Source organism: Nuphar pumila, chromosome 2 (genome assembly GCF_984573655.1).
Source record: "Nuphar pumila chromosome 2, dmNupPumi1.hap1.1, whole genome shotgun sequence".
NCBI classification, from domain to species: domain Eukaryota; kingdom Viridiplantae; phylum Streptophyta; class Magnoliopsida; order Nymphaeales; family Nymphaeaceae; genus Nuphar; species Nuphar pumila.
Window position 1 is genome coordinate 121,290,242 of NC_143250.1, and position 27,617 is coordinate 121,317,858.

At 36.0% G+C, this 27,617-nt stretch overlaps 1 protein-coding gene across 3 annotated transcripts in view; it reads right to left on the reverse strand.

Annotated features, from left to right (window-relative positions):
* The window catches only part of LOC149846956 (polyadenylate-binding protein-interacting protein 4-like), a 176,746-nt gene that overhangs the window by 43,284 nt on the left and 105,845 nt on the right, over positions 1 to 27,617 (reverse strand). For all 3 annotated transcript variants that reach the window (XM_089996689.1, XM_089996690.1, XM_089996687.1), the window contains 2 exons: positions 9,619 to 9,714; positions 9,394 to 9,456 (listed from right to left, as the gene is read on the reverse strand). In XM_089996689.1, the coding sequence (XP_089852815.1) occupies positions 9,394 to 9,456; positions 9,619 to 9,714 (159 nt within the window). The remainder of the gene's footprint in view (positions 1 to 9,393; positions 9,457 to 9,618; positions 9,715 to 27,617) is intronic.

Here is a 27,617-nt window from a genome sequence, read left to right on the forward strand (position 1 = left end):
TTTTCTCTTCCTCCTTGATTTTTGTTAAAATGAGGGGGTTTATAGGCTTTAACATTATTCCCCGGTCTTGAGACGGCATAAGCACCCTCATCCTCATCTTTAGAGGGAACGGCCAACACACTTAGATTGGTTTTATTCATTCCCAATCTAGTTTCTTCTCCACTTAATTTGGTAAGCACATCTTCCAAAGGAGGGGAAGAGAAAGAAGATAAGAGAGAGGATCTAGTTTGTTCAAACTCGGGTCTAAGCCCATTTAAAAAGTTAAAGAAATGATCCTCTTCTAGTTGTTTGGCCCTCAATTCAATAGCCTCACCGCTCCATTTAGGTTCTTGGAGGGCAAGCTCATCCCAAATAGTGGATAACTCGGCGAAATACTCTCTAACGGACATTTCTCCTTGTTGAAGGGTTAAGGCCTTCTTTTGGAGATAGTACTTATGGGACAAATCTCTTGAAGTATACATTCTTTCAAGATATTCCCATACTTGACATGCCTTTTTGAACTTTAGAATATTGGCATTAATTTTGGTCTCAACCGAAGAGAAGAACCATGAGAATTTTGTAGTTTTTCATTTCCCATTCTTCATGCTTCTTATTGTAATCTTCAAAAGCCTTTTCTCTTTCTTCTCCCTCAAGAACCTTGATCTCCCCTTTGTCAAGAGTAGTAATTTTTGGTACGGGTTCGGGAATAGTTCCTTGAACATATCCCCAAAGTCCCTTTCCTTTTATATGGGCCTCCATATTCCCGGCCCATACATGATAATTCGTTCCATTCAATTTGAAGCCAAGAGAGAAGTGCGAATCCTTTTCGCCCATTAGAGAGGATACAAAGAGGAATAAATGCGTACCACAAAGCGAAATGAGTCCCTTCTTGATGTAGGAAGCTTGCAAAATATAGAATGAAGAGCCGAGTCTTCACTTCCACCACCACAACTCAATGGCACGCTTTACGAGGTATTCCAACGAAGAGAAATAAGAGCACGATCTTCTTTTCCTTTAAGCCTAGCTCTGATACCATGTGAAAATATCTCAAAAAATGAGATAAAGAGTGCGATGAGCACAACACCACCAATGTGCACAAAAGCACAAGAACACTTAGAACAAATGTACACAAAGGTACAATAAAGAAACTCAAATGCACAAAGGCATACAAAATATAAAGAATTTTATTGACAGGCTTGGAGAACAAAAGCTCCAAGAAGTGAAGTTTACAAAGGGGGAACTCCCCTATTTATAAGAGGGAAAAGGAGCCTTGGAGGGGCTCCACTAGCTGTTGGAGCCCCTCCAACGGTTAGAATTCTAACCGTTGGAGAGGCTCAACAGCTAGTGTTGAGCCCTCCAAGGTTGACTTTGAGTCAACAAAGAAATAAAGAAGAAAAAAGACAAAAAAGGGAAAAGGAAAAAAGAAAAGAAGAAAAGTAAAAAAAAGGAAAAAGAATTACAGCATATTCATAATTATGAATATGCGCAAAATGGAAAGAAATGACTAAAATACCCTTTCGGGTTTTACAAAAAAAAAGAAAACATATATATTTACATATATATATAGATAGAGATAGATACATATACATATATACGTGATGTATATATGTATATGTATCTCTCTTTATATATATATGTAAATATTTACATAAAGAGAGATACATTTTAACAGCTACCTGACTACTTTTGAGCTTGACCAAAACGGATGCGTGTTGGGCGTCCATCGTGCACACGTGATGGACGCTCAGCGTGCTTTTGCATCAAAAATGACTTTTAACAGAGCTTTTGAAGTGCCACTAAAGGTCATTTTTTTGCCCAGACCTTTAGCGGCGCTTCAAACACGCCGCTAAAGGTCATTTTTTATGCTGGTAAATGTGAGAAAAAATACCAAAAACTATAATTTTTGAAGTGCCCTAACGGGGGAGAACGAGCACATTATTCATATATATATATATATATATATATATATATATATATATATATATATATATATATATATATATATACACTTGTAGATTGTATTTTAAGAACTTATGTTGTTTTTTTTGTATTTTATCCCCTTTTTAGGGGTTTTTTAGTCTGTGTGCTAGCCGTTGGGACTAGCCCAATGGCTAATCCTCTCTCTTTTTCGCATATATATAGAGTTAAACCCCTTTATAAAGACATGATTCACATGAATATTTTATGGTTAATAAAATAATATTTTTTTATATTGTGCATTAAGTCCATTAGTGGCTTGTGTGTGTGCTCTTGAGTTCTTGTTCTTGCCCTTAGTGGTTTATGTGCATTTCCCATAGTGGACTTGTGCTTGTGCACTTCTTTAAATTTTTCATTACAGAAAACAGTGAAATCCAAACCAATAGACAAGAATTCTAGGATATGATTAACCATATATTACAATTTACACATGATCCTCGAGTTGGTTATCTGTGAACACCCCAATTTTTTTAAAATTTTATAAATATTCCTTTTTTGCCCCTGACCCTCATTTTCTGAGTAAATTGAGTCAGTTTTAATTAAAATTCCAGTTTATTTCTCGGATTTTACTGGAATCAAATCTATTTTTTATATCTGACTCGATTTTGGATCCGGATCCAGTATCAAAACCCAAATTTGAGCCTCGTTATCCAATTTTCAAATTAAAATTATAAAAATACCAAAAATAATTTCTTAAAGGCTCGGACAGTCCATCCGACATCCATTTGGAACCATTTGCTCTGTATTTCTCGATTCGATGTCCAAAACTCGAATATTTCCTCAAAACCTGGATCCAAACCCGTTTTCTGAAGAAATTTCAAAAGATTAACCCCGAATTCTCAGAAAACCTTTCTTTTGTAAATATTTCTAAATTTTTATAAAAATAGTTTAAAATTCCTTATTTTTCTACAGTTTTAAAGTTTTTATTTCAAAAACACAAAGAAATGTAGAAAATATAGAAAGGAACAAAAAAAAAATCGGAAAAGAAAATACACAAGAATAGGTTTTAAAAACCCCTCTTTGAAATTTGCTTTTACTAAAACCCGCTTTTTAGAAAACCCTTTTGAAAACAACCACTATTTTGAAAATCTCAAAACCAGAAGGGACCAATTTCAAGAAGGCCTAACGGCCTTCTGTTATAAAACAGAAGCCGCAGGCCTCCTCCAATCCATCTGTTTCCACCGCACCCCTCTTCTCCTTCACGATCACACTCCTCCTTCTTCCCCTCTGCGTTCTTTTCATCATTTCTTCTGGTTCTGCCCCCGGTGGCCTGAAGAAGATCAATCCCGCAGCAGCCAGAGGTAAGTAGTTCATCTTTCCCCTCTTTTCTCTGTTTTCCTTTCTTTTTTTTCTTTCATTTCTCTGGTTTCCTTTTTTTTTCTTCTCTTAACTTTCAATTTTGGCCCCATTGACGCACCTCTGGTGGTGTTGAGTTGCATGTGCAACATCAACCCACCTCTGTGCAACAGTAACAGAGCATTCGTTCCAACATTCCCTTTTATGCTTATTGAATTTCCTCTGGTTTCGATCAAATATTTGTTTATACCCCATTTTCTTATTCTCATTTTTTTTTATTATTTGGTTTCCTATTTGCAACCCCTGTTTGTTTTGATTATCTGCTGAATCTTAAACTTTTGTTTCCATCTGGGTCGGCGGTTGATCTGGATGGTCGTAATTTCCTTTTCTCACATTAGATTCCATTTACTTCTCTTATTTCGGCTTTTGATTTCCTGTTTTAACTTTGAATATTGGTCGATAGTTGATCCCTTGCTTTGATAGCAATAGATGGTATCTTATTTTCTTTTGTTCGTGATATCTTGCTTGTATGTTTAATCATATACGATTGTTTTGTGCATCACCCATCATGATCATTTCATCTTCCTTTCATTTGAGTATATTTTTTTTCTTTTTTTTCTTTCTCGTTACTATAGTCTCATTGCTGGAAGTAATCTGCCTAAAGGCCGAATTTGTCATTTCTGAATCCCCTCATTCATGCGAGGGTTGGAGTCGATCTTACAAATGTAGATCCACAGGGTGAAATTGCCTTTTAGTAGAATATCGGTGAATCTTCCATGGTTGGAGAGTGGATCGCATGGAGGGTTCATGTCGTGGGGGTCATATCAAAGGCCAAATAAGAATAAGCAACAGTTGGAGGTTCAAGATATCATGCATTTCCCCATCAATAAACCTCAGCCACGCTGGATTGCACACCCAAAAATGCAGACGTACTACCAAGCAAGGACCCAGTCGATGCGTTAGTCAGTCTTCTCCCAGAATCCTGTGGAATCCACCTGTAGCAGCGTACATTCATTGCTTTCATCCGATGCTAGGGAAATATATAAAGGAGTGGTGATTTTGGAGAAGGTAAGTGCAGAATCAGAAGCTTATGATTCTGATTGAAAAGATGAAATATTATCCTCTCCTATGCTGGCAATCTAAATCCCTGTGGCCTGTTATTAATCTGATGTTTGTTATAGTCTGTTTGAAATCTTCCTGTTACTTAACCAATTTATGGGCAAAACCTTCCTTAGAATGCTAGCATTCAGAGCATTGCATAAAAGTCAAATTGACTTTGCTGTTATAAACTTGATCTTCTCATCCTCTTTAGAAAGGATATCCAAGGAACAGGAAATTGCTAAAGAACATCTGCTCCATCTTCCTGTTAATGTGATGCTTTTGTGTTATCAATGTTCAGGTGAGGCCCTATGAATAAATCATGTATTGGTTGAAGAAGTATTTCACGTTTTGTGGTTTAACTGAGTTAGTTTGATAGTTGTCATGTAGAAAATCCCATTATCATTGTGTCATGGCATAAGTCTAGTTATACAGTTGATTTTGCATGATTAGGTTTTTAATTATCTGTTAGGCCGAAATTTGCAACCTGAATGTATGAAAAGTTGCATCTTGAGTTTGTCCTTCAGGCTTTGGTAAGTGGGCTATGTTAATCACTAAACTGGTGTCATTAAGATGGCGAACAAAATCGCAAGATTCTGTTGATATAATCTGCATACTGATGATGGGTAACAAGCATTTTTCAGAGAGATTGAATGTGGTCATGACAGGTTGCATGCTGACCATGACGAATTGTTCTAGACTAGGAATAACCAGGTGATTTGAGTTTCATGGGGTGGAGCTGCTCTGCGCCATGTGGCAAACATTGTGTATATTCTATCTTTCCAAGCCGAGGAGCTTACTTTCAAGACGAGGAGATGTGGTGATCATTGAGTACAGCAAATAGTCATGTTGCTATATCCAGCCACTAACTGTGATTTGTTTCGGTTATCTGCTAAGCATTTAGTCTGCCTTAAAGATACTTTTTTTTTTTCTCTTTCCTCTTCTTTGTATATTTTGTTGGTTCAAAAATGGATCTCTGGATTTTCTTACTGTGGAGTTTAGTGCCATTGCTTTTGAAATTTGCCTTTAAAATTTCTTTCCTGAACATGCCTGAAGAACTGCCATGGTCATATACCCTGTTCACTGTTTTCACAGCATACATGCACACCCATTTTCTGATTTACAATATATTTCCGGCAATTAACATACAGCACTATACCTTACCTTCCACCATCTGCTGCTTCCAGCATCTCTCACCATCTACCATTTAGTTATTTCTGCAACATGTGTTCAAAATTGCATTTTACTATGCCTGTTATCTTCAGCACCCTGCAACTCCACTTCCTGCACCTCCTTCAACAGCCTCACCTACATACTTATCACTTAAGCAGTGCACTACTTTCACCACACTTACAGTATATATCATAGATACCTCTAATCCAACCGCCCTTCCACCAACCTGACTGCCTAGTGTGTTTTCTTTCAGTATTATACCCCTTGCCATTATATGCTTCTCCAGTGTATTCATTCCTATCATTTTGTTGCATATTAGATAATAGGCACATATCCAATGCATTTTGCCCACAGTATTACATTGCACATGCATCCCTCCACCAACTTGGGCATCACATTTAGATAAATATATACATATATATGCATTCAATTCATGCGATGGGTCTTAGGTCTTGCATCCTCACCAACTTAGGTATTTCCATTATAAGTTAGATATAATCACGTGCATTTCTCATTAAATCTAAACCTTGCCTTTAGGTATATATTCTATTTTTTCATGCATGTGCACATTCTCACCTGCATTTCAATATAAACCTTCTCATGTAATACCCTTCATTCTCTCATATATCTTCTGCATCTTGCTTTATGCTAACCTTGTTTTGCAGGGATATACGAAACATGTTGATTCCCTCTCTTAGTTTGAGATTTTATCATTTTAACTTCAATTTCAAAGTTTGTAATAGCTAGACATTAATGAAAATTTTATATTTCTAGCATATATTAGAATGTATGAGCATACATATTTTCTAGAAATGCTTGTTTCATATTATTCTTCTTTTATTTCTGAAAATCCACAATGGTGAAACACGAATGGCACGTGCACCATTCTAATAAGAGGTAATTAATCTTAAGCAAATGATTCACATTGTTGGTCATACTCAAAATATGAACAATGCTTAAGATTTTTATCTTTTATGGAATAACATTGAATCCACACTGGATCTCTTTTAAAAAATCATCATGTTTTTTCAAATATTTTCTTCCTTTATCAGAGTTTAACTTGAAATTAACTCAAAATATATATCAATGGCCATAGTTAAGATATATTGAGAGTTAATTTCATTTCAAACTTTATAAAGGCACCAAAATGTATTTTATTCTTCAAGTGAATTTAAATATGATTATTATATAATACATTTTATGGTCATAGTCAGAAATGTATTATATCTTCAATCTTATTTCAATTTAATTAAAGAATGAAATATGTTTTTCAAAACCTAATTTCAAATTCTTTTAAATTCATTCATCATTTAAGATAGAATTACATCGTATTTTCAAATTATTTCAAAAACCCAAGTGATTTTGAGGTAAATTTTCAAAATACTTTTTCCAAATCCTCTTCAATCTCCACTTTTTTTTAGATTCAAATTCATATCTTTCAAATTCTATCTTAAATCCTCATTCTTTTACTCAAATTTTTCATCTTTTTCAAAATTCATTTTCAAATCTTGAAATTCAAATCGATTTCAAACTCTGTCTGGATTTCTCAAATCCAATTTCATTCTTAAATTCTATATGGATTTCTAATTCCATTTTATATCCCAGATTTCAAAATTCAATTCTATCTTGAAATCCAGATTTCAAGTCCAAATCCCTTTTGAATTCCAGATTTCGAAATCCAATTCTATCTTGAATTTCAGATCTCAAATCCAAATCCAAGTATAAACCCAAATTTTGAAATCCAAATCCAAGTTCAAATCCAGATTTTAAAATCCAAATCCAGAACTCAATTCTATTTTCAAATTCCATCTTGTTTTTCAATTTTAAATTCAAGTCCCAACTCTGTTTTCAAAATCTATTTTCTTCATTGATTTTAATTCTTTCTTTAAAATTCAAATTCAATTTCAGATTTTAAATTCAATCTCAATTTCAAGATTCATTTCCAATTTTATTTCTAAATTTATTTTTCAATTCTACTTTAAAGTCTAAGTTCAATTTTCAATTCAAATTCGTGTTTCAAGTTCTGAATTCAAAACTTAAAAAATCAAAGATCCCTTTTTCAAAATCAATTTTTGAGAATCAAGTTCAAATTCAAAGTTCATTTTGACTTTGAAAATTCATTCTTACTTCAAAAATTCTATCTCAGTTTTAAATCTCTCATTTTCTTCATTTCTTCAATTCAAGATTTATTTTTCAAGATCTCTGATTATTCCAAAACTCAGAAACTTCAAGTTTCTTTTCAAATCTATTTCAAGTTCTAAGTTAGATTCAAAACTTTCAAAAACCATTTCTTCACCATATTCTCAAGTTTATTTCAAGATTAATTGGAAAATCCCAAGATTTTTAAATCATTCTTCTCAAAAACATACATCTTTGCATTTGCATTTGCACAAGCATGATTCTTTGTGCATTTTAGACTTAGAATAAATTCTTAGATAATATTTAAGCAAAGCAAAAGGCATAAGTTCGATCCTTGGTTCGATTACTCCTGGTAAAAGCGCTAGGAACGGTCAAACCTCGTACCAATGAGCGAATCCCGTCTCTCCATTTTTCCGCAAATATTTCAAAACGGAGGCGAATAATTTTCTAAATATTTTCAAAATTAAGGTCAAGTGAGACCTTTGCAAAAGAATTCATCTTCTTTCTTTTCTTTTTCTCTCTTCTTTTTCTATCTTTTATTCCCCTTCAAAAAGAGAAGAGGCTAGAAAAGGAAAAGAGAAGGCAAAGAGGGAACCAAGAGGAAAATTTTTGCAATGATCACATTATCTAGAAGCACCGAAGCGTTTGTAGTATGTGAAAGGGAAAATGAATGATAAATTGAAGTTTATATAAGAAGCAAAACATTCATTGGTTGTGTTAGGTGTTTCAGATGTCATGGGTTCTTTCTATGGTTATATTTGTTCATGGGTAAAAGTACTATAACATGAGCAATATAGCAAAAGGCAGCAAACTGTAACAACCAATACAAAAGTAGAATACAGGTCTATGGCCTCCTTGAATACTGAAGCTACATGGATTTGACATTTGCTTAATTTGTGAACTAAAAATACATGGAAATTTATTATATACTGCAACAATCAAAGTGCTATCAAGTTGCACTTACCCCTGTAAATCATGAAGAAAAAAAAGCACATACAAAGAGATAATATTTCAGAATAGAAAATAAAAAAAAGATAAAAGCATATTTCATTGGGATAAAACTAGATAACAGATATATTCACTAAGGAGCTCAACAATCTCTGACCTTGATTTCTTAAAAACAAGTGTCCATGATAAGAAACCATGAATGGCTTGAAGGAGCTGACAGGAAATGACATCATGCTTAAGCCAAAAAGTACTAATTGTTCATAGTATTGTAATTTTACATGCAAAGAGATTTATGTTATCAATATAGAATACACTTAAGGCATCTTGGACAATGTACATTAACCTTAAGGTATTAAAAGATGCAATAGAATGAGATGACACACATTGAGAAGTCATAGGCTGCTATCTTCAGCTAAAACATTCCCTGCATTCTTCTCCCTAAGACTATTTACAAGAACACAAATAATCCAGAGCTTTTAATGAAAGTGTATACATGTATATCCAGAAGCCAATAGTTTTCACTCAACGCTACAAGCACAGAAGTATATAGAAACAGGTCGCATAAGCTGAAGCAAACTTAACATTATAACAACATTGCATTCATACAAATTATCAAAGGAACTAGTAGAATGACAATGGTGTCATTGAGAAGAAAGAAAGAAAAAACTGTGCCAGCACTATAAACACAATAATTTAAATACATAATCTAAATGTATCATTTCCACAAAAGCCAATGGGAAACGATGAATAAAGAGAGTAATGTACAAATTAAAGATGACTTACAGGAGGATAAGTAGGCATGTACAAAACTTGCCTAGGCTGACCCATAAACATCTGCTGCCCATACTGCCAAGAAAGAAGCAAAAAAATAGGCAGATAAATCTTTAAAATAACATTAGCAGTAAATTAGAAGGTGCATTTATAATCTGCAAAACTGCATTGAAATTGTAAATTTACAACCCAAAATTCCACAAGAAATGCAACACAGCATCAGAATTGCTCACATACCATAGGTCCATTTGTATAATATCCTTGAGGAGATGGGATTGGTGCAGACTGTGGATTGTATATAATAGGCGGATGTCCACCAAAGGAGTGAGAAACCTGTAAAATATGATAAGTGTACAATTCGACCTGAAGATGCAGGCGGTACTTGGAGATAAGCATAAAAGGAATTACCATGTGTGGGATGCATGAATGTCTCTGTGTGCGCATGTATCTGACTACTATGTTTAGCCAACAGTATAGTCCAAAAGAAACACAAACATATTTCTATGCTATCGTAACCAGCACAAGCGACACACCAAAAACCTCCAAGTAGCAAACCCTGCCTTACCTGCTAGCCGTTTTCTGCAGGCATGTTTTCTACCACTATTTAAAGAAGAAAGCTTAATTTAGCATGCCAAGCATTTCTGAAGTTGGGCAAAAGTAACTTCTACTTGTTACAGGGCCTCAACATTTGTTGGTTATAGAATATCTAGATGTTTTTTGCAAATAATGTAATGGATCTCTATGCTACTCACAGGGTGTGCTTGATTACAATGGATCTCTAAGGAGATCCATGGACACAAGGATTGGCTTGGGACCCACATCATGATCAGACTCCATACAAACAGAAGATTTCAGAACCGACGATATGAGATCCTTGTTTTAGGCCAAACACCAACCCCCACCCCCACCCCAGCCTAAATCCACAGATTTCAAGTCCAATGATAGGGGGTGTTGAGAAGTGTAGTGTATGTCATACAAGTTTTCTTCTTTCTTTGTAATACCCCTCCTATGTAAATATCAATTATTGTAGGGGTATTCATGTATTTTAGCTATAGTTATTGTGGTATACACAGGCGCCTAAGTACATGCCTGGGTTGTGTATTGATGCAGAACGACAAAATTACCGCCTATGCATCACGGCAACTAAAGATTCATGAGCGGAATTATCCGACCCATGACTTAGAGTTGGCCATAGTCATTTTTGTGCTAAAGATATGGAGGCACTATCCGTATTGGGAGCAATTTAGGTATTCACGAATCACAAGAGCCTCAAGTACCTATTCCCCAAGAAATAGCTAAATATGTGGTAAAGATGATTGTCAAAATTCATTAAGGACTATGAATTTACCATTTTCTATTACCCGAGAAAGGCAAATGTCATCGCAGACGCTCTTATCCGCAAGGCTAATGACAATTTAGTGAGCCTAGTGGAGAAAGGATAGAAGCTAATAGAAGATTTTGTGGATTGAAAACCCTTCACAAACGATCATAGTACTATCAAGTTATCCAATTTAACTGTCCAACCCGAAATCCTTGCAAGGATAATTGAGGAACAGAGGAAGGATACCCAATATGGGAAGATAAAGACACTCATTCCACAGAGAAATGCCTCTTTTCAACTTAAAGAGGATGGGAGCGTTTGGAACTATGTCACATAGGTGTGGGTACGAGTGCGGATGCAGCGATGCGGCACTTTAAAAAAACTTGGGTGCAGGGGTGGTGCGAGGAGTATATATATATATAACAATTTTAAGTTAACACTACGTGTATTTGTGTGCATTTATGTATTTATATATATATAATATAGATAAAAATGGACTTGATTAGGGTTAATTGAATCTACTTTTGGATAGAAATGGACGTCAGTGTGGTTGACTTCACCTAACACAAAGGAAGTTATGTCCAATTGTCCCACCCGCCTGGGTGTGGGTGTGATGCGGGTGCAGTGCCATGTTAGAAGAGTTTGTGTGACATAGGTCTGGATGAAGCAGTGACTTTGGGTACAAATAACCGTAAGTTAAAGGAATATCTGCAGGATGATGCCCATAAGACCAAGTATACTATTCATCTGAGAAGTACACAGATGTTCAAAAACCTGCAGTGAAGGTATTTGTGGAACGACATAAAGCGAAAAATCACAAAATAGGTTTCAAAATGTTTAACTTGCCAGCAAATCAAGACTAAGCATTAGAAACCGAGCAAAATGATGCAGTAGATAGAGATTCCGCAGTGGAAATGGGAGGACATTACCATGGATTTCGTGGTGAGTTTACCTAGGATCCGTAGGAAGGACTTACCAAGTCTGCACATTTCTTATCCATCTGAATCAGTCAATATCTTGAGAGTTTGATAGAATTGTATATCAAAGAAATAGTGTGACACTATAGAGTACCTGTCTCGATCATATCTGATCGTGACCTTCGTTTTACCTCACGGTTTTAGAGACAATTACAACAAGCCTTAGGTACTAAGTTGAAATTCAGTACAACTTTCCACCATTCAAACCGATGATTAGTCCAAAAGGACCATATCGACGTTAGAAGATATGTTACGACCCTACATGCTCGACTAGAAAGGTGAGTGGATCGTAAATGTGGCACTTGACAAATTCGCATACAACAACAATTATCACGCTAGCATCGGTGTGGCTTCGTATGGAAGGCCTTGTCATTCTCTTGTATATTGAGCCGAAGTTGGTGAAGAGTCGAAGACTGTGAAATCACCAATGGTACTATAACATTACACTCAGCAAGTATAAATTATTCGTGAAATACTGCATACTGCCTAGAGTCGACAAAAGAGTTATGTCGATCAATGACATAAGGAACTCGCTTTTGTTGTTGGAGTCCTAATCTTTATGAAAGTATCTTTCACCAAGAGTGTGTTCCGATTTGGAAAGAAAGGGAAGTTGAGTCCCAAATTCGTTGATGCGCATGACCTGTCACACATCATTTGGTATGAGGATATGAATATTCGGGAAGACTTGACTATAGAAAAAAGGCCGGTAGTGATTGTAGACTGCAGGGAGCATGTATTGAGATCAAAGACCAGTCTTCTGGTGAAAGTGCGCTGGCAACACCATAGAATCGAGGAATGTACTTGGGAACCTAAGTCCAGTACGAGAGAAAAGTACTCCAATTTGTTTGATTATATTTGAATTAGCAGTTTATTGGTTACAACAACAACAACAACAACAACAACAACTACGCCTTCATCCCAAAACAATTGGGGTCAGCGATATGAACCAAAAAAGAAATTCATTTTGGGTCTTCCACATGAATCCTTTTCCTCCAATCATTTCTATCCAATGCCATGTCCTCGGTGAGGTTCAAAGCATTCATATCCTTTCCTATCATCTCCATCCAAGTCTTCCTAGGCCTACCCCGACCTCTTTTAACTAATATATTTTCACATTTCTCCAACCTTCTAACTGGAGCATCATTAGGCCTTCGCCGAATATGTCCAAACCACCGTAAACGATTCTCTCGCATCTTATTTTCAATGGGTGCAACACCTACCTTCTTACGTATCTCCTCGTTCCGAATCTTATCTTTTATTGTATTTTCACACATTCATCTAAGCATCTGCATCTCAGCTATACTCATTTTTTGAATATGATGTCTCTTGGCAGCCCAACATTCCGTACCATATAGTAAAGCGGGTCTAATAGTCGTCCTATAAAACTTTCCCATCAACCGCAATGGCATTCTACGATCGCACAGCACTCCAGTTGCACTTTTCCATTTCATCCACCCAACCTTTATCCTATGATTTACATCTCCATCAATTTCTCCATACTTCTCCATACTTTTGAATGATGGATCCCAAATATTTGAAATAATCATTCACCGGTATTTCTTGCTCACCAAGCTTCACTACACTCCCATCACTACTTCGTTGCTTACTAAACCGACATTCCATATATTCAGTCTTACTCTTACTCAACTTAAAACCTCTAGCTTCCAATGTCTGTCTCCATAATTCTAACTTAGCATTAACCCCAGCTCTAGACTCATCAATCAAAACAATATCATCAGCAAACAACATACACCACGGTACATTTTCTTGAATTGATCTCGTAAGCTCATCCATCACTATCGCAAATAGGAAAGGGCTTAAAGCAGATCCTTGATGTAACCCAACCGTTATCGGAAAATTGGTTGTCACCCCTCCACAAGTGCGGACATTGGTTACTACTCCTTCATACATATCTTTAATTATACTAATGTACTTGAGAGAAACACCTTTCTTCATCATTGTCCACCAGAGAACGTCCCTAGGTACTCTATCGTATGCCTTCTCTAAATCAATAAAAACCATATGCAAATCTTTGTTCCTCTCTATATCTTTCAATAAGTTGTCTAAGAAGATGTATAACTTCCATAGTTGATCTTCCAGGCATAAAACCAAATTGATTATCCGATATCATGACAACCTTCCTCAACCTAGACTCAATCACCCTCTCCCAAAGTTTCATAGTATGACTCATGAGTTTTATACCACGATAGTTTGTGCAATCTTGTATATCACCCTTATTCTTATATAAAGGCACCAAAGTACTCTTCCTCCGCTCATTAGGCATCTTATTTGTTCGCCAAATCAAGTTAAAAAGATTTGTCAACCATTCTAAACCTTTAGCAGTTTATTGGTTAATTATACTTAATTAGCAATAATTGGTTAAGTATATTTAATTTACATATAATTGTTCATTATATTTAAATTAGCAAGTAAATTAAAATTGGAATTAACTTAGCACATTTAATTGCTAATTAGATTTAAATTAGCATTTAATTCTGAATTAAATTTAATTAGAATTTTTTATTTATTAGTTGGGTTTAAAATACCCAAATGGGAGCTAATTGGGTCCACATGGACTTGGACCCAATGGGAGACACATGTAATGAAATACGCGGAAATAAACGCAATGTTCTGTAATGGACATTCACACATAGAATGCAAAGAACAAGTCCACAATGGACATACACAAAAACCACCAATGGCTTGCAAACATAAAAATCTTATAAAAGCAAGAAATGGGCTTCAAGAAGCCATACTTTACAAAGGAGTGAGAGAGAGAGTACATTGGGAGGCCCAACAAGGTGTCGTTGGGCCCCCAACGGTCACATTTGTGACCGTTGGGGGTCCAACGACTCTTAGTTGGGACCCCCAATGTATAAAGCATTAACTGCTTTTTACAATAAAAAGACAAAAAATTAAAATAAGAAAAGGGAAAAATAAAGTAAAAAAGACTAAAAAGCCCCTATTGGGTAGAATTACAGAAATACCCTTAATCAGGTATTGATGATATATATATATATATATATATATATATATATATATATATATATATATTAACACCCTCCCTCAAGCTTTACGGGGATATGACTGAAAGCTTGTTGAGAAAAAACATAAAACGAGGTGCAACAAGAGCTTTGGTGAAAAAGTCTGCCAACTAGTACTCGGATGTAACGTATGGCAAAGCTATGGTTCCTCTTGGGTATTCATCACAAACATAGTGGCAGTTCAACTCAATGTGTTTAGTACGCTCATAGAAAGTGTGATTGCTTGCGATATAAATTGCGCTTTTATTGTCACAACACATATTCGAAGGTGTAGATATGACTATGCCCATATCACTGAGGAGACTTCTAAGCCACAAAAGCTCCATGGTTGTAGTGGTCATTGCACGATACTCTTCTTCTGTTGAGGACAATGATACTTTGTGCTGCTTCTTGCATCTCCAGAAAATCATAGTCACCTAAGAATACACAAAAACCAGTAGTTGATACTCTGTCATTGGGATTTCTTCCTCAATCAGCATCAGTATAAGCAATTAAATCAACTAATGAAGAAGAAAAAAAAACTCCATTAGTTATAGTATTATTAATATATCTGACTATTCTTAAGACTGCACTCATGTGCACGATTGTAGGTGCATGTTGAAACTGACTGACTGAGTGAACTGCATGGGCTATGTCTGGCCGAGTGATGAATAAGTATGTCAGAGACCGAATGAGTTGGTGGTAGGGAGTGGGATCTTCGAGAAGAGTTTCATCTTCTAACCTCAACTTTGCATTGATAACTTCAGGGGTTTCTGTCTTGTCATCTGAAATGCCAGACTTTGAACAAATGTCAACAACAAGTTTCATCTGAGAGAGAATGTACCTTCGGAGAGAGTATGCTACTTCAATACCTAAAAAATATCTTAAGAAACCAAGATCAGACATGTCAAAATTTTCTTTTAGAACTTTCTTAATATCATTAATTCCTTGCTCATCACTTCCAATGATGATCATATCATCAACATAAAGCAATAGAATAACTACTAAGGACCCTGCACTTTTCACAAACAAAGCAGTGTCAGTATAACATAAACGGAAGTTTAAACTTGTCATTACATTGCTAAATCTATCATGCCAAGCCTTTGGAGTTTGTTTTAATCCATATAATGCTTTGTTAAGTTTGAGAATTTTATCTTTACTAATACATACTCTTGGTGGAGGATCCATGTAGACCTTTCCATTTAATTCACCATTTAGGAATGCATTATTAACATCTAATTGATAAATAGGCCATTTTTAAACTGAAGCAAACACAATAACAGTCCTAATACTAGTCATTCTAGTTACGGTAGCGAAAGTTTCTTCATAGTCAATATCGTATTCTTGGGCGTATCCTTTGGCTACCAACCGAGCTTTATAGCGTTCTAATGACCCATCACATTTAGTTTTGATTTTGAAGACCCATCTATATCCAATAGATTTCTTTTCAGTGGGTAATGAGGTAATTTCCCAAGTTTTTGCCTTTTCAAGGGCACTAAGTTCTAAGTTCATGGCTTCAACCCACAAGGGAATATTTTTGGCTTCATTATAATGAGATGGTTCATGAAAGGAGTGAAACGCAATTAGACATGCCCTATATTTTGGTGTTAGAGACTCATAGAAAACAAACCTATTAGGAGGATTGGAGATTCGACCGAATCTTCTTAAAGAGGTTTCTTCTATGTTGGAACCTTGAGAGTATTTTTCTAAGGCACTTATGGGAACTTGTTGACCACGCCTAACATAGGTTTTGAATTGGTCTACTTTCAATGACATCACTTTCATTTTCAACATTGTTAAGAGAAATATCCTCTTGATCATCCAACAAATCATTAGAAATTACCTCTTCTTGAGGAGTCACATCTTCTTGAGGAAAAAGAACAAACAAGAAAGCATATTCGCTTTCATCAATATCTTTTGTTTTCTCAAAATCATTTTCATTTTCTAGGAAGGTTACATCTTTAGAAACATAATAGTTTGCTGCTTTTGAGGTTGAAGCATCTAAAACATTTTTTATTTTCTCCATATCCTAAGAAAACACATTCAATAGCTTTAAGAGATAATTTCTCTTTTATGTGAAAGAACAAAGCATTTGCACCAAAAATTTCTTAATCTATTAAAATCGGGTGTTCTTTCAAATAGTTTTTCATATGGAGATGTATTTTGTAAGGATGAAGATATTATTCTATTTGTCAAGTAAGTTGATGTTAAAGCAACTTCGGCCCAATAGCTTTTTGGATTTTTTTTTGAAATAAGAAGTGTCCTACTGGTTTCCAAAATGTGTCTATGCTTTCTTTCGGCTAGACTATTTTGCTAAGGAGATGTAGAACAAGATTTTTTATGACAAATTCCATTTGTTTCTAAATAATTTTGAAATTCATTTAGTAGGTACTCTCCACCCGAATCGGATCTAAGAGTAGAGATATTACTTAAAAATTAATTTTTGACTATCATATGAAATTTCTTAAAAAAGGCAAAGACATCGAATTTTAGGTTGAGAAAATAAATCCACACATACCTAGTGTAGTCATCAATGAATGTAACATAATATGAGTATCCACCTTTTGATATGATCGGAGAAGGATCCCACACGTCCGAAAGAACTAACTCAAATGGCCTTTTGGACACAAAGGTTCTATTTGGAAAAAGAGTAGATTTTATTTTCCCAAAAAATGTAACTCTTGCAAACAAAATGTTTCTCATTATAAAATTTCCTTCCAAAGGGAAAAGAGTACATTTTTGAGAAACTTGGATGTCCAAGTCTTTGGTGCCAAGTTTCAATATTTTTATCTTGGACATGGTTACAAAAAGAGTTGGTTGAAATTTTCAAGTTGCTCATGTAATAGAGATCTCTCCTCCTATGGCCTTGCCCAATCTGCTTCTCAGATCGGAGATCATGTATATAACAACCCTTAATTGAGAAGGAGATTTCACATCCATGATCACATATTTGAGAAACAGAAAGAAGGTTTAAATTAAGTTGAGGTACCACCCTCACATTTGGCACAAAGAAATCTTTGGAAAAACTTAAAGTTCCAAAACTTTTGACTTGTAAAGATATACCATCAGCGGTTGAAACATAAGAGGTTTTTGAGTTATTACATAAGTCGGATAGCCCATTCTAAAGAGGTGTCATATGAAAGGAAGCTACGGAATCAAGGATCCAAGAGGACATGCCTGGAGGAGAAGAGAAAGCGATGGCGGCACCCGAAGTTGATGGTGATTTGAGTAGAATTTGAAGCCTATGATAGTTGAGCAAGAGAAGGAATCCTTCCCTTTGATGGGCTCCTCCTTTTGAGTAGTTTCTTCAACGGAAGCAACCTTACTTTTAGGAGCTTCATTTAGCTTAGGGCAATTAGGTCTTATGTGACATGGTTCTTGGCAATGATGGCAAATAGCTTTTTTATAGTTGCCATTATAGCTATTTTGCCTTCCAAAGTGTGGAGGTTTGTAAGCTTTCACATGATTGCCGAGTTTAGACACAGCCAAAACGTAATTTCTTCCTTTAATCAGGCCAAGACGAATTTCTTCTTGGTATATTTCAGCTATGGCATCTTCCAACGGAAGAGGTTTAGATCTATCAAGTAGAGAAGATCTAACTTGTTCATATTCAGGCCTAAGCCCATGTAAAAATTAAAAAAAGTGTTCTTTTTCCATTTGTTCTCTCCGTAGTTCAACATCTTCACTAGAAACCCATTTTGATTCTAGTAGAGATAGCTCATTCCATAAGGGTCCAAGGGTGCTAAAGTAATCTCTTACACCCATTTTCCTTTGCTTAATGGTACGAATTTTCTCTTGAAGGAAGAATTGTCTAGCAAGGTCCTTTTGAGTATACATATCTTTCATAAAGAACCATGCTTTGTTTGCCATTCGAAATTGTGCAATGTTGGCACAAATTTTGAGCTCCACATTGTTCATGAACCATTCAAGAATCTTTGCATGTTTGCTTTCCCAATCTTCAACTTTAGATTGGTGATCTTCAATGGCTTTCATGCGAGCATTTCCTTTAAGTGCTTTTTCTTGATCACCGTCCATCTTTGTGAGTTGCAGTTGTGGTTCTGGAATAGTGACCATAACATATCCCCAAAGCTTTTTACCCTTGAGGTTGTTCTCCATGGCGGCGACCCACATCATGTAGTTGGTACCATTAAGTTTGAAAGAAAGATCTTTTGTTCTCCTTCCATTAAAACTCAAGAAAGGATGACAAACCAAGAAAGAGAAATACAATATGTAAACTACAACTAATCAACTAGCTATAGCAAGAATCAAGAGATGATACCATGCAATGAAATACGCGAAAATAAACACAATGTCCTATAATGGACATTCACACATAGAATGCAAAGAACAAGTCCACAATGGACATACACAAAAACCAACAATGGCTTGCAAACATAAAAATCTTATAAAAGCAAGAAATGGGTTTCAAGAAGCCATACTTTACAAAGGGGTTTACCCCACTATTTATAAGCAAAGGAGTGAGAGAGAGAGAGAGAAAGAGTATATTGGGAGGCCCAACAAGGTGTCGTTGGGACCCCAATGTATAAAGCATTAAATGCGTTTTACAATAAAAAGACAAAATAAAAATAAGAAAAGAAAAAAGGGAAAAAATAAAGAAAGTAAAAAAGACTAAAAAGCCCCTATTGGGTAGAAATATAGAAATACCCTTAATCGAGTATTGATGATATATATATGTATATATATATATATATATATTACATATATTTTAACAACACGTAGGGGTCAACCTTGGTAGTGGAGCCTCTAGAAGACTCTAGAAGGTTTGCAAGTGGGAAGCATAAGGTGGCCAAGTGGGCCAAGTAGTAGAAGGAATATGCTTTGCATATTCCCTCCCCTCTCTCCCTCCATTGAGTGGAATGTTCTAGAAGATTCCTCCTCCGCTCACTTGGGCTATAAATAGCCCCTCACCTCCCTCACTCTCATCTCACTCTTTGCACTGTCTCTCCCACTTCACGAGTTTGAGAGAGAGAGGCTCTCCCGCTTTCTCCCAAGTTCTCTCTCTTTTCAATTTCTCCCTTTTTCACGGTGCTCATCTCTCTCTCCCCCTCATTTTTGGTTTTTGCAAGAAGGGACTCTCAAACACCTCCCTCCCTCTCTAGCTTGGTTTTGGAGAAGAAGACTACCATTTCTCACTTTTGAATTCAGTGGAGGAAGGCCGAAGAATAAGGCCATCTCTCATCACAAGTTTTTGAAGGCTTATTCCTCGTTTTGGAGGGTTTTTTTTAGTTGGATTTCTATTTCTATAGCTAAGGTAAGGACACAACACAACAACCTTAGCATTATTGTAGAGACTAGTGTGAAAGTATATTAAAAAAGATACAATGATCAAGACACGATGTTCTTGATGGAAAACAAGTTCACTAATCCACAATAAGAACACTTGTGTACAAATGCATAACCCACAATATCTCCCAAATGCACTTTTAAGATATACATATACGTGTATATATATATATATATATGTGTGTGTGTGTGTGTGTGTGTGTGTTTATTGTTAATGGGTATTTCGGTCTTTTCTCTGTAATAGGTGTCAGCCCATTAGGGGATGACATTTCTGTATTTTATTTCATGTATTTATTTTTTGTCTTTTTACTTTTTCACCTTTTGTCTTTTTCAGATTTGATGGGACAACTCCATATAGCTGTAGGAGCTGCCCCAACAGCTATATTTATGACTGTTGGGTGTAGCCCCAACAGCCATATGGAGCTGCACCCTATTGGCTCCATTGTATTATATATTGACCTCTTGTGGCCTTGTATACCCAACTCATTCTTGAGTGCTTCTATGCAATAACAAGTTTGTAGACACTTGTGTGGGTGGTTTCGTGATTCAATCAAGTATTTTACTTGATTTAAAGTGTGTTCTTGCATGTGTATCGGATTCAATCCACTTCATTACATGGTATCAGAGCTTTGGTGGTCCAAAGGCAAGTTTTTTGAAGAAAGTTTGTGACAATATCAAGAGGAGAATCGTACACTTAGGAGATTCAACAAATCGAGGATTGTTGCATCGAGAAGCATGCCATCTCTCAAATAAGTCTTGTATTTCACTCTTTTTTCTTTCTTCTTTGTTATCTACCCTTTCTCTTAGCCTAGTAAGGAAATGGAGAATGAAAGAGAGGTAATGGTCTCCATTCCCGTACGCCTAAACGATACAAACTATGTGATGTGGGCATCCATAGTTAAACACAAAATATGAGAAAAGGGATTATGGGGTTTGGTGGACGTTACCGAAAGAGAACCCAAGCTCATTCTTACAAAAACTGAGAATGGAAAAGAGGTTGCCCTTTAAGAAGAGGAAATGGGTAAAGTCGTTTTCGATTATGAGAAAAAATGAAAAGAGTGGAGGATGGGTCACTCCAAAATAATTGGATGGCTCATCAATAATGTAGACATCCACAAATGTTCTAGCTTAACGAAATTTGATTTCGCTAGTGATGCATGGAAATATCTTAAAGACATGTATAGTCTTAAAGATATTGCACACATATGCAATGTCTAAAACAAGGTGAGAACCATGACCCAAGGAGAAATGAGTATTAGAGAATATTACAATGCATTTTCTCTCTTTTGAGATGAATTGGTTCTTCTTGAACTAAAATAGCATTGTTCTCAAGATGTACAACTCCGTGAAAATCAAATCAAAATGGAGCATTTCTACTAATTTGTGAATAGGCTTAGGGCCGAATTTAAAGAAACTAAATTGGCTCTCCTTCATAGAGGAGGTGTGCCCTCCATAGTCGAAACTCTTGAAGAATTGATTATGGAAGAAAATAGATCGAAGAAGTCATCCGCTTCAAAGGATAAAGAAACTGTGCTTGCTATGTCAAAGCCCGGTAATCATACTAGGAGTTATAAACCTCTTCACTTTGTGAAAAATGAGAATGAGAGAAATCCTAACTATGAGAGGAATGACAAAAAAGGTGGCAAAATCATATGATATCATTGTTATGAATCGAGACACATCAAGCCGTTTTGTCCAAAAAGAAAGAAAAAAGATCACCGAGGAGTTGCTTTGGTGGAAAGGAATGATGTTGACGACTCCAAATGTATTGACTCCTTATCTTTAGCTCAATTAATGGAGACGCTACAACCAATGTTTAAAGCTCAAGCTTCTTCTTTTCGGAGGCGACCGTATCCACAAGTGGTGACCCTGGTATGACTTCTTGGATCTTGGACTCCGGTGCCTCTTTTCATATGACTCCAAATGAGTCAATATTATCCGAATGTCATTCTAACTCAAATGATTCTTATGTTTCAACCGCCGACGGAACATCCTTAAAAATCAAAAGTTTTGGAAACTTTCAAAAACAACAAAACTTTCACATACCAAATATTAGGGTTGTGCTAAAATTAAATTTGAACCTTTTATCGGTTTCACAAATTACGAATCATGGTTGTAAAGTTTTATTTTCTTCTAATGATTGTTTAATACAGGATCTCCAGTCCGAGAAGTCGATTGGGCAAGGCCATAGAAGAGGAGATCTCTATGTAATAGGCAATCTTGAGTTATCAAAACAATCATTTTGTAATTTTGTGAAAAAAAAAGATATAGAAAATTGACACAAAAGACTAAGACATCCTAGTGTGATCAAATTACACTTGTTTTCATTTCTTACTTATTATAAAGAAAAGAATTTGGTTTGTGAAGATTGCATTCTTAGCAAAATGAACGCTTTACCGTTTGGGCAAAGATAATTTATATCCGAAAATTCATTTGAGTTAGTACATTCGGATGTATGGGGACCGGCTCCAGTTATATCTAAAGGCGGGGTATCTTACTATGTTATATTTATAAATGATTATAGTAGACATTGTTGGATCTTTTTTCTTAAGCAAAAAGTCAGAAGTATTTGATTGTTTTAAAATATTTTTATACTACGTAAAGACTCAATTCAAAACCAATATTCAAATTTTTAGATCCGATTCCGGGGGGAATTTGTATTAAAAGAATTAAAAAAAAAATGATTCAAATGACATCATTCATAAAAAATCTTGCCCTTACACTCCTCAACAAAATGGACTAGCTGAAAGAAAGCATAGACATACTGTTGAGACCACTAGAACACTTCTTATATCAAGAAATATTCCAAAAATGTTTTGGGCCGAAGCTGCTCTTATGAGAGTCTATTTGATAAATAAAATGCCCTCAAAAGCTATTGAAAATATATCCCCTATTGAAAAATTACTTAAAATTCCCCCCAATTATAAAAGATTGAGTCTTTTGATGTAAGTATTTTGTTCTTACCCATAAGAACGACAAACTTTCCCCAAAAGCAATCACTTGTGTTTCTTGGGGCTATGCCGAAAATCAAAAGGGATATAGATGTTATGACTGGAAAATGAACAAATTATATGTTTCACGAAATGTTACATTTCTTGAAAATGAAGATGGTTTTAGCAAAAAAAAAATCCAAGAAAACTATGATTATTCGTTTCTTTTTTATCTAATCAATGAACATGAAGGGTATGAAAATCTTCATAATGAGCATGAGAGTGAACATGAAGACTCATGATGCAAGTGAAAATATAGACAACAATCTTAACAATATCGACCCATCCTATAGTAACATACATACATATACTAGGCGAACCGAAGGGAACCCACCATGTGCTTTAAAAAGATATTCTCAAAATCAAGATATTGATTCTGATAGTATTAGAAAATCGATAAGAATTTCAAAAGCCCCAAGTAGATTTGTATCATATGATTCCTTTGAACCAAGATACCAAGCATGCTTAATGGCCATACACTCATATTCTGAACCATCATCCTACTATGAAGCTAAAAATCATCAAGAATGGATTAAAGCCATGAACGATAATTGGAAGCATTAGAAAAGGTAAAAACTTGGAAAATTCAAACATTACCGGAAGGAAAACTATAGGATGTAGATGTGTTTACAAAATTAAAACCAAATGGGATGTGTAATAACTACAAAAAAATAGGGAGATTTGGGTCTTGGATCCCTTCATTGGATCCAAATGCAGTAGGCAATAAGGTACGAACTATTTGGGTTGGGTCGAATTCACCCTGGACCCAAATGGATCCGCTTAAGAATTTGGACAAGTGGGGCCATTTCGAACCCGCGTCAATGGATCCACTTTAGAATTCACCGGTTTGAATGGGTTCATAACCTATTACAGACCCGGATCCACTTTAGAGTAGATCCGGTACGGTGGGTTATCGGGTTCGGACCCGGACCCGTTTTGAGATTTATTAAAACTTGAGTTTCAGAATCGTGCTTAGGGCACGATTCTTACTCAAGAGGCGGAAATGGCAAATCGGGGGAGGGGAGGGGTTACAGGAGTTAATCGACTCTCCCGGTCCATCGGAGATGGGGAATCGCCACGATAAAGGGGGGGGGGGGGGGGGGGGGGGGGGGGGGACGTAGAGGAGGCAGTGCCCTCGTGTTTCTCGCCTCTCAAATTCCTTCTCTCGTCTCTATCCTTTCATCCCTCTTCTCTTGACGATTTCAAGGTCGGCAGCAAGAAGCACAGTGTTGGGGGGGGGGGGGGGGGGGGGAGGTACTTGAGCTTGGTCGTCAGCCTCGTCTTTCTTCGTTCGTCGCCGGAAAAGAAAAGGTAGGATTTTGTCTCTGATTTTGTTGGGTGTGGACTGAATCAGGTTGGGTCGGTCAAGGGAAACCCCGATTATTATCGCATGTACGAGATTTTTAATCCGTTCTTGGTTGTCGGAAAATTCAACGTTGTGTCATGGGGTTACCGATAAGGGTAACGATAGCATTGGGAAGGGAAGATGCTTTCGTACCTATCCCTAAACCATAAATCCCCAAATCAAATCGATTTGGGGGGGGGGGGGGGGTTCTTGATAAGCCCTAAATCTTGAAATCGGAAGGTTTGGGGGTCATTTCTTTCTTGATTTCATTCATTCTCTGGAATACATTGATTTCTTGATCGTATATGTTTTTAATCAGATGGGTTTCGGATTTGTTTTGTTTTTGTCTTAGGCGTAATGGTTCTTGATCATATATGATATTGGTTAGATTGATTTCTTTTAACCTATTGCGTTGGATTCTAAATAATATGTGAATGCAGAGTGTCTTGAATCTGTCGACGGATGATTTTCATTCAATATGGACAACCTAACATAGATTCCTTTAATTTCTTGAATAAACCTGGATTCTTGTTGCCTGCGTCGGATTCCAGATTAACTAAAATCTGTATATGTTGTATCAGATTCCATTTTTGTTTTATAAGCTAGAATTTCGTGGGTTGCTGTAGATTTTGGATTTTTCTTTTGAAAAAAAAATGTATTATGAAAGGGAAACAGTAGTAAACCTATTTTCATTGAGGGACTATATCTTGCGTGAACAGTCTTACGTATCCCATACTGAGTGATCCATACAACACATTAAAACTGTATATTACTTCACACTGCATGCAAGGTTATCTTTAGGACTAGTGGGTTCTGATCATGCTTGACTTCCACTCGCGTTGTCAATGGTATATTGCCTCTTTGTGCATGAATTGTCTTGTTTCTTTTACACCATATCGATGTATTTTTTTTCTGCCTAATTGCAATCTATATTGGACGATTGTCTGCTAAAAATTGTTTAACACAAATTTCAGGATAGCTGATTTGTTATGTTTTTGTGAAAAGACATCTAGTTGGGACAATTTAGTTAGAACAACAAGTGGGAGTATGTGATACTTTTATTAACAGAGCAGCTGGGTTATATTTAACAGATAGATACCTATGATGGGTATTCATGTTTAGTATATGGTGAACAAGGAACATAACTTGTGACAAAGGAAAGTTGGGACTCAATGTTTGAGGGTGTGTGTATTACTAAGAATGGGGTTTAATGCTATGACAGTGATTAGAAGTTGTGGAAAGGTTCTAAACTTCGGGAAAATAACTAAATTAATGAAACCCAATTACTCAGTTGAGACCTACCTTGGAGAGGGTGGGTGGTACAAGACTTCGAGGACTTGTGTTTGGTGTCGAGCGTGAAGCGACTCGTGGGTCCCCGTCCTCGGAGTTAGGGACCAGGACTACCTATGTGTCCTAGGTGGTAGTTCCACATCTTCTGCAGAGGTTAGGGATGCATCCTGTCTTGAGTTGAGCCATTGGGAGATTCTCTCGGCTGTTGGTCGCTCCTTTGGGGATTCAGTCTCCGTTAGAATGTTCAGGTTAATAAATTACCTGAAATAATATACCCCCGAACGTTTTCTTCTGAGATGGTCACCTGTGCCTGTGTGTACCCACGGGATAAGATAATTAAACATCATTTAGAAGAGTTAGGCGTCACAACTAGTGGAGACACTAGAGAGATATAATTAATCATCTTAACTTGGTGGATACGAGGTAATTAAATTGTTATCTGAAAGTGTACATGTTATTACATTGACTGCGGCATACCTCACCTGCTTATCAACGTTGCATATTTGTTATTGCTAAATAACTGCTCACTTGCATATTAATGTAGCATAATTGTTATGGTTACATAATTGCTTACCTGCTCATGTACATGAATTTAGATCTTTGTTATATAGTGCTTATCTGTCTTGATATACACTAAAGATCCACCATGACACTCATACCACACACTCGATTCATGATATACTTGCATTATCAGTACAAAATTTATGCTTAAACGTGGTAGTCTAATTTCTATTTTATTTTAACATTCTCAGGTCCTGAGTAGTCACCAGAAGCGGTTACAGGAGAGGTTTCAATATCTATTTGATCTACTGGTTCCCTGGCCAACTCGTAACTGATATGCCATCAGGGATTCGTTCTTTATAAATATACTTTTGTAAAGTTCATGAACTGAAGTGAAATAAAGGATGTGTCGATTGTTTGAAGATCTTTTTACCTGTATCTCTCCATTCATTTAACCATGAGTTATAAAATGATTCCGCTGTATAAAAAAAAATCCTGGTGTTTCTGGGTTAAGTTTTTGGGGCATTACAGGATGAGACATTGAAAAGATATAAAGCTAGACTAGTAGCTAAGGGATACAGTCAAAAATATGGAATTGACTATGATGAGACCTTTGCCCCAGTTGCTCGAACGACAACTGTCAGAACTCTCATCTCTATAGCATCAATCCAAAAATGACTAATTTTTCAAATAGATGTAAAAAATGTCTTTTTAAATGGTAACCTGGATGAGGAGGTCTACATGAATCCTCCACCAGGTTTGAATTTAGCACATGAGAAAACTCTTCGTCTACGAAAAGCCTTGTATGGGTTAAAACAAACTCCCAAAGCTTGGTATGATAGATTTAGTAATCTGATGACTCAACAGCATTTTAAATCTTATTTTACTGACACTGCATTGTTTGTTAAGTTTTCTAATGTAGGGATGGTTATACTATTGTTTTATGTAGATGATATGATAATCATAGGAGGTGATAAGCAGAAAGTAAATCATATCAAAGAAGTGCTTAAAGACAACTTTGATATGACAGATCTTGGTTTTTTACGGTATTTTCTTGGAATTGAAGTAGCTTACTCACCCCGTGGTTATTTTTTATCACAGACTAAGTATGCCACAAAGATCATAGAGAGATGAAAAAAGGGTTGACACTCCAAAGATCATAAATGCAAAAATGAAGAAGGATGATGGAGAACCTCTGCAAGATCCAGCCCCATACAGACAAATGATTAGAGCTTTGTCCTACCTTTCTATTACTCATCCTGATATCTCTCATGCTATTCATTCTGCCAGTTAATTTCAGCATGTTCCCACTACAGTACATATGAGTGTTGTAATGAGAATTATCAGATATATTAATAATTCTATAATTCATGGATTTTTTTTATCATCTTCTTCCTCATTAGAAGTCATTGTATACTCAGATTCTGACTGTAATAATCGCAAATTTTATACAATTACCTAGAAAATTTGTGTATATACATACTT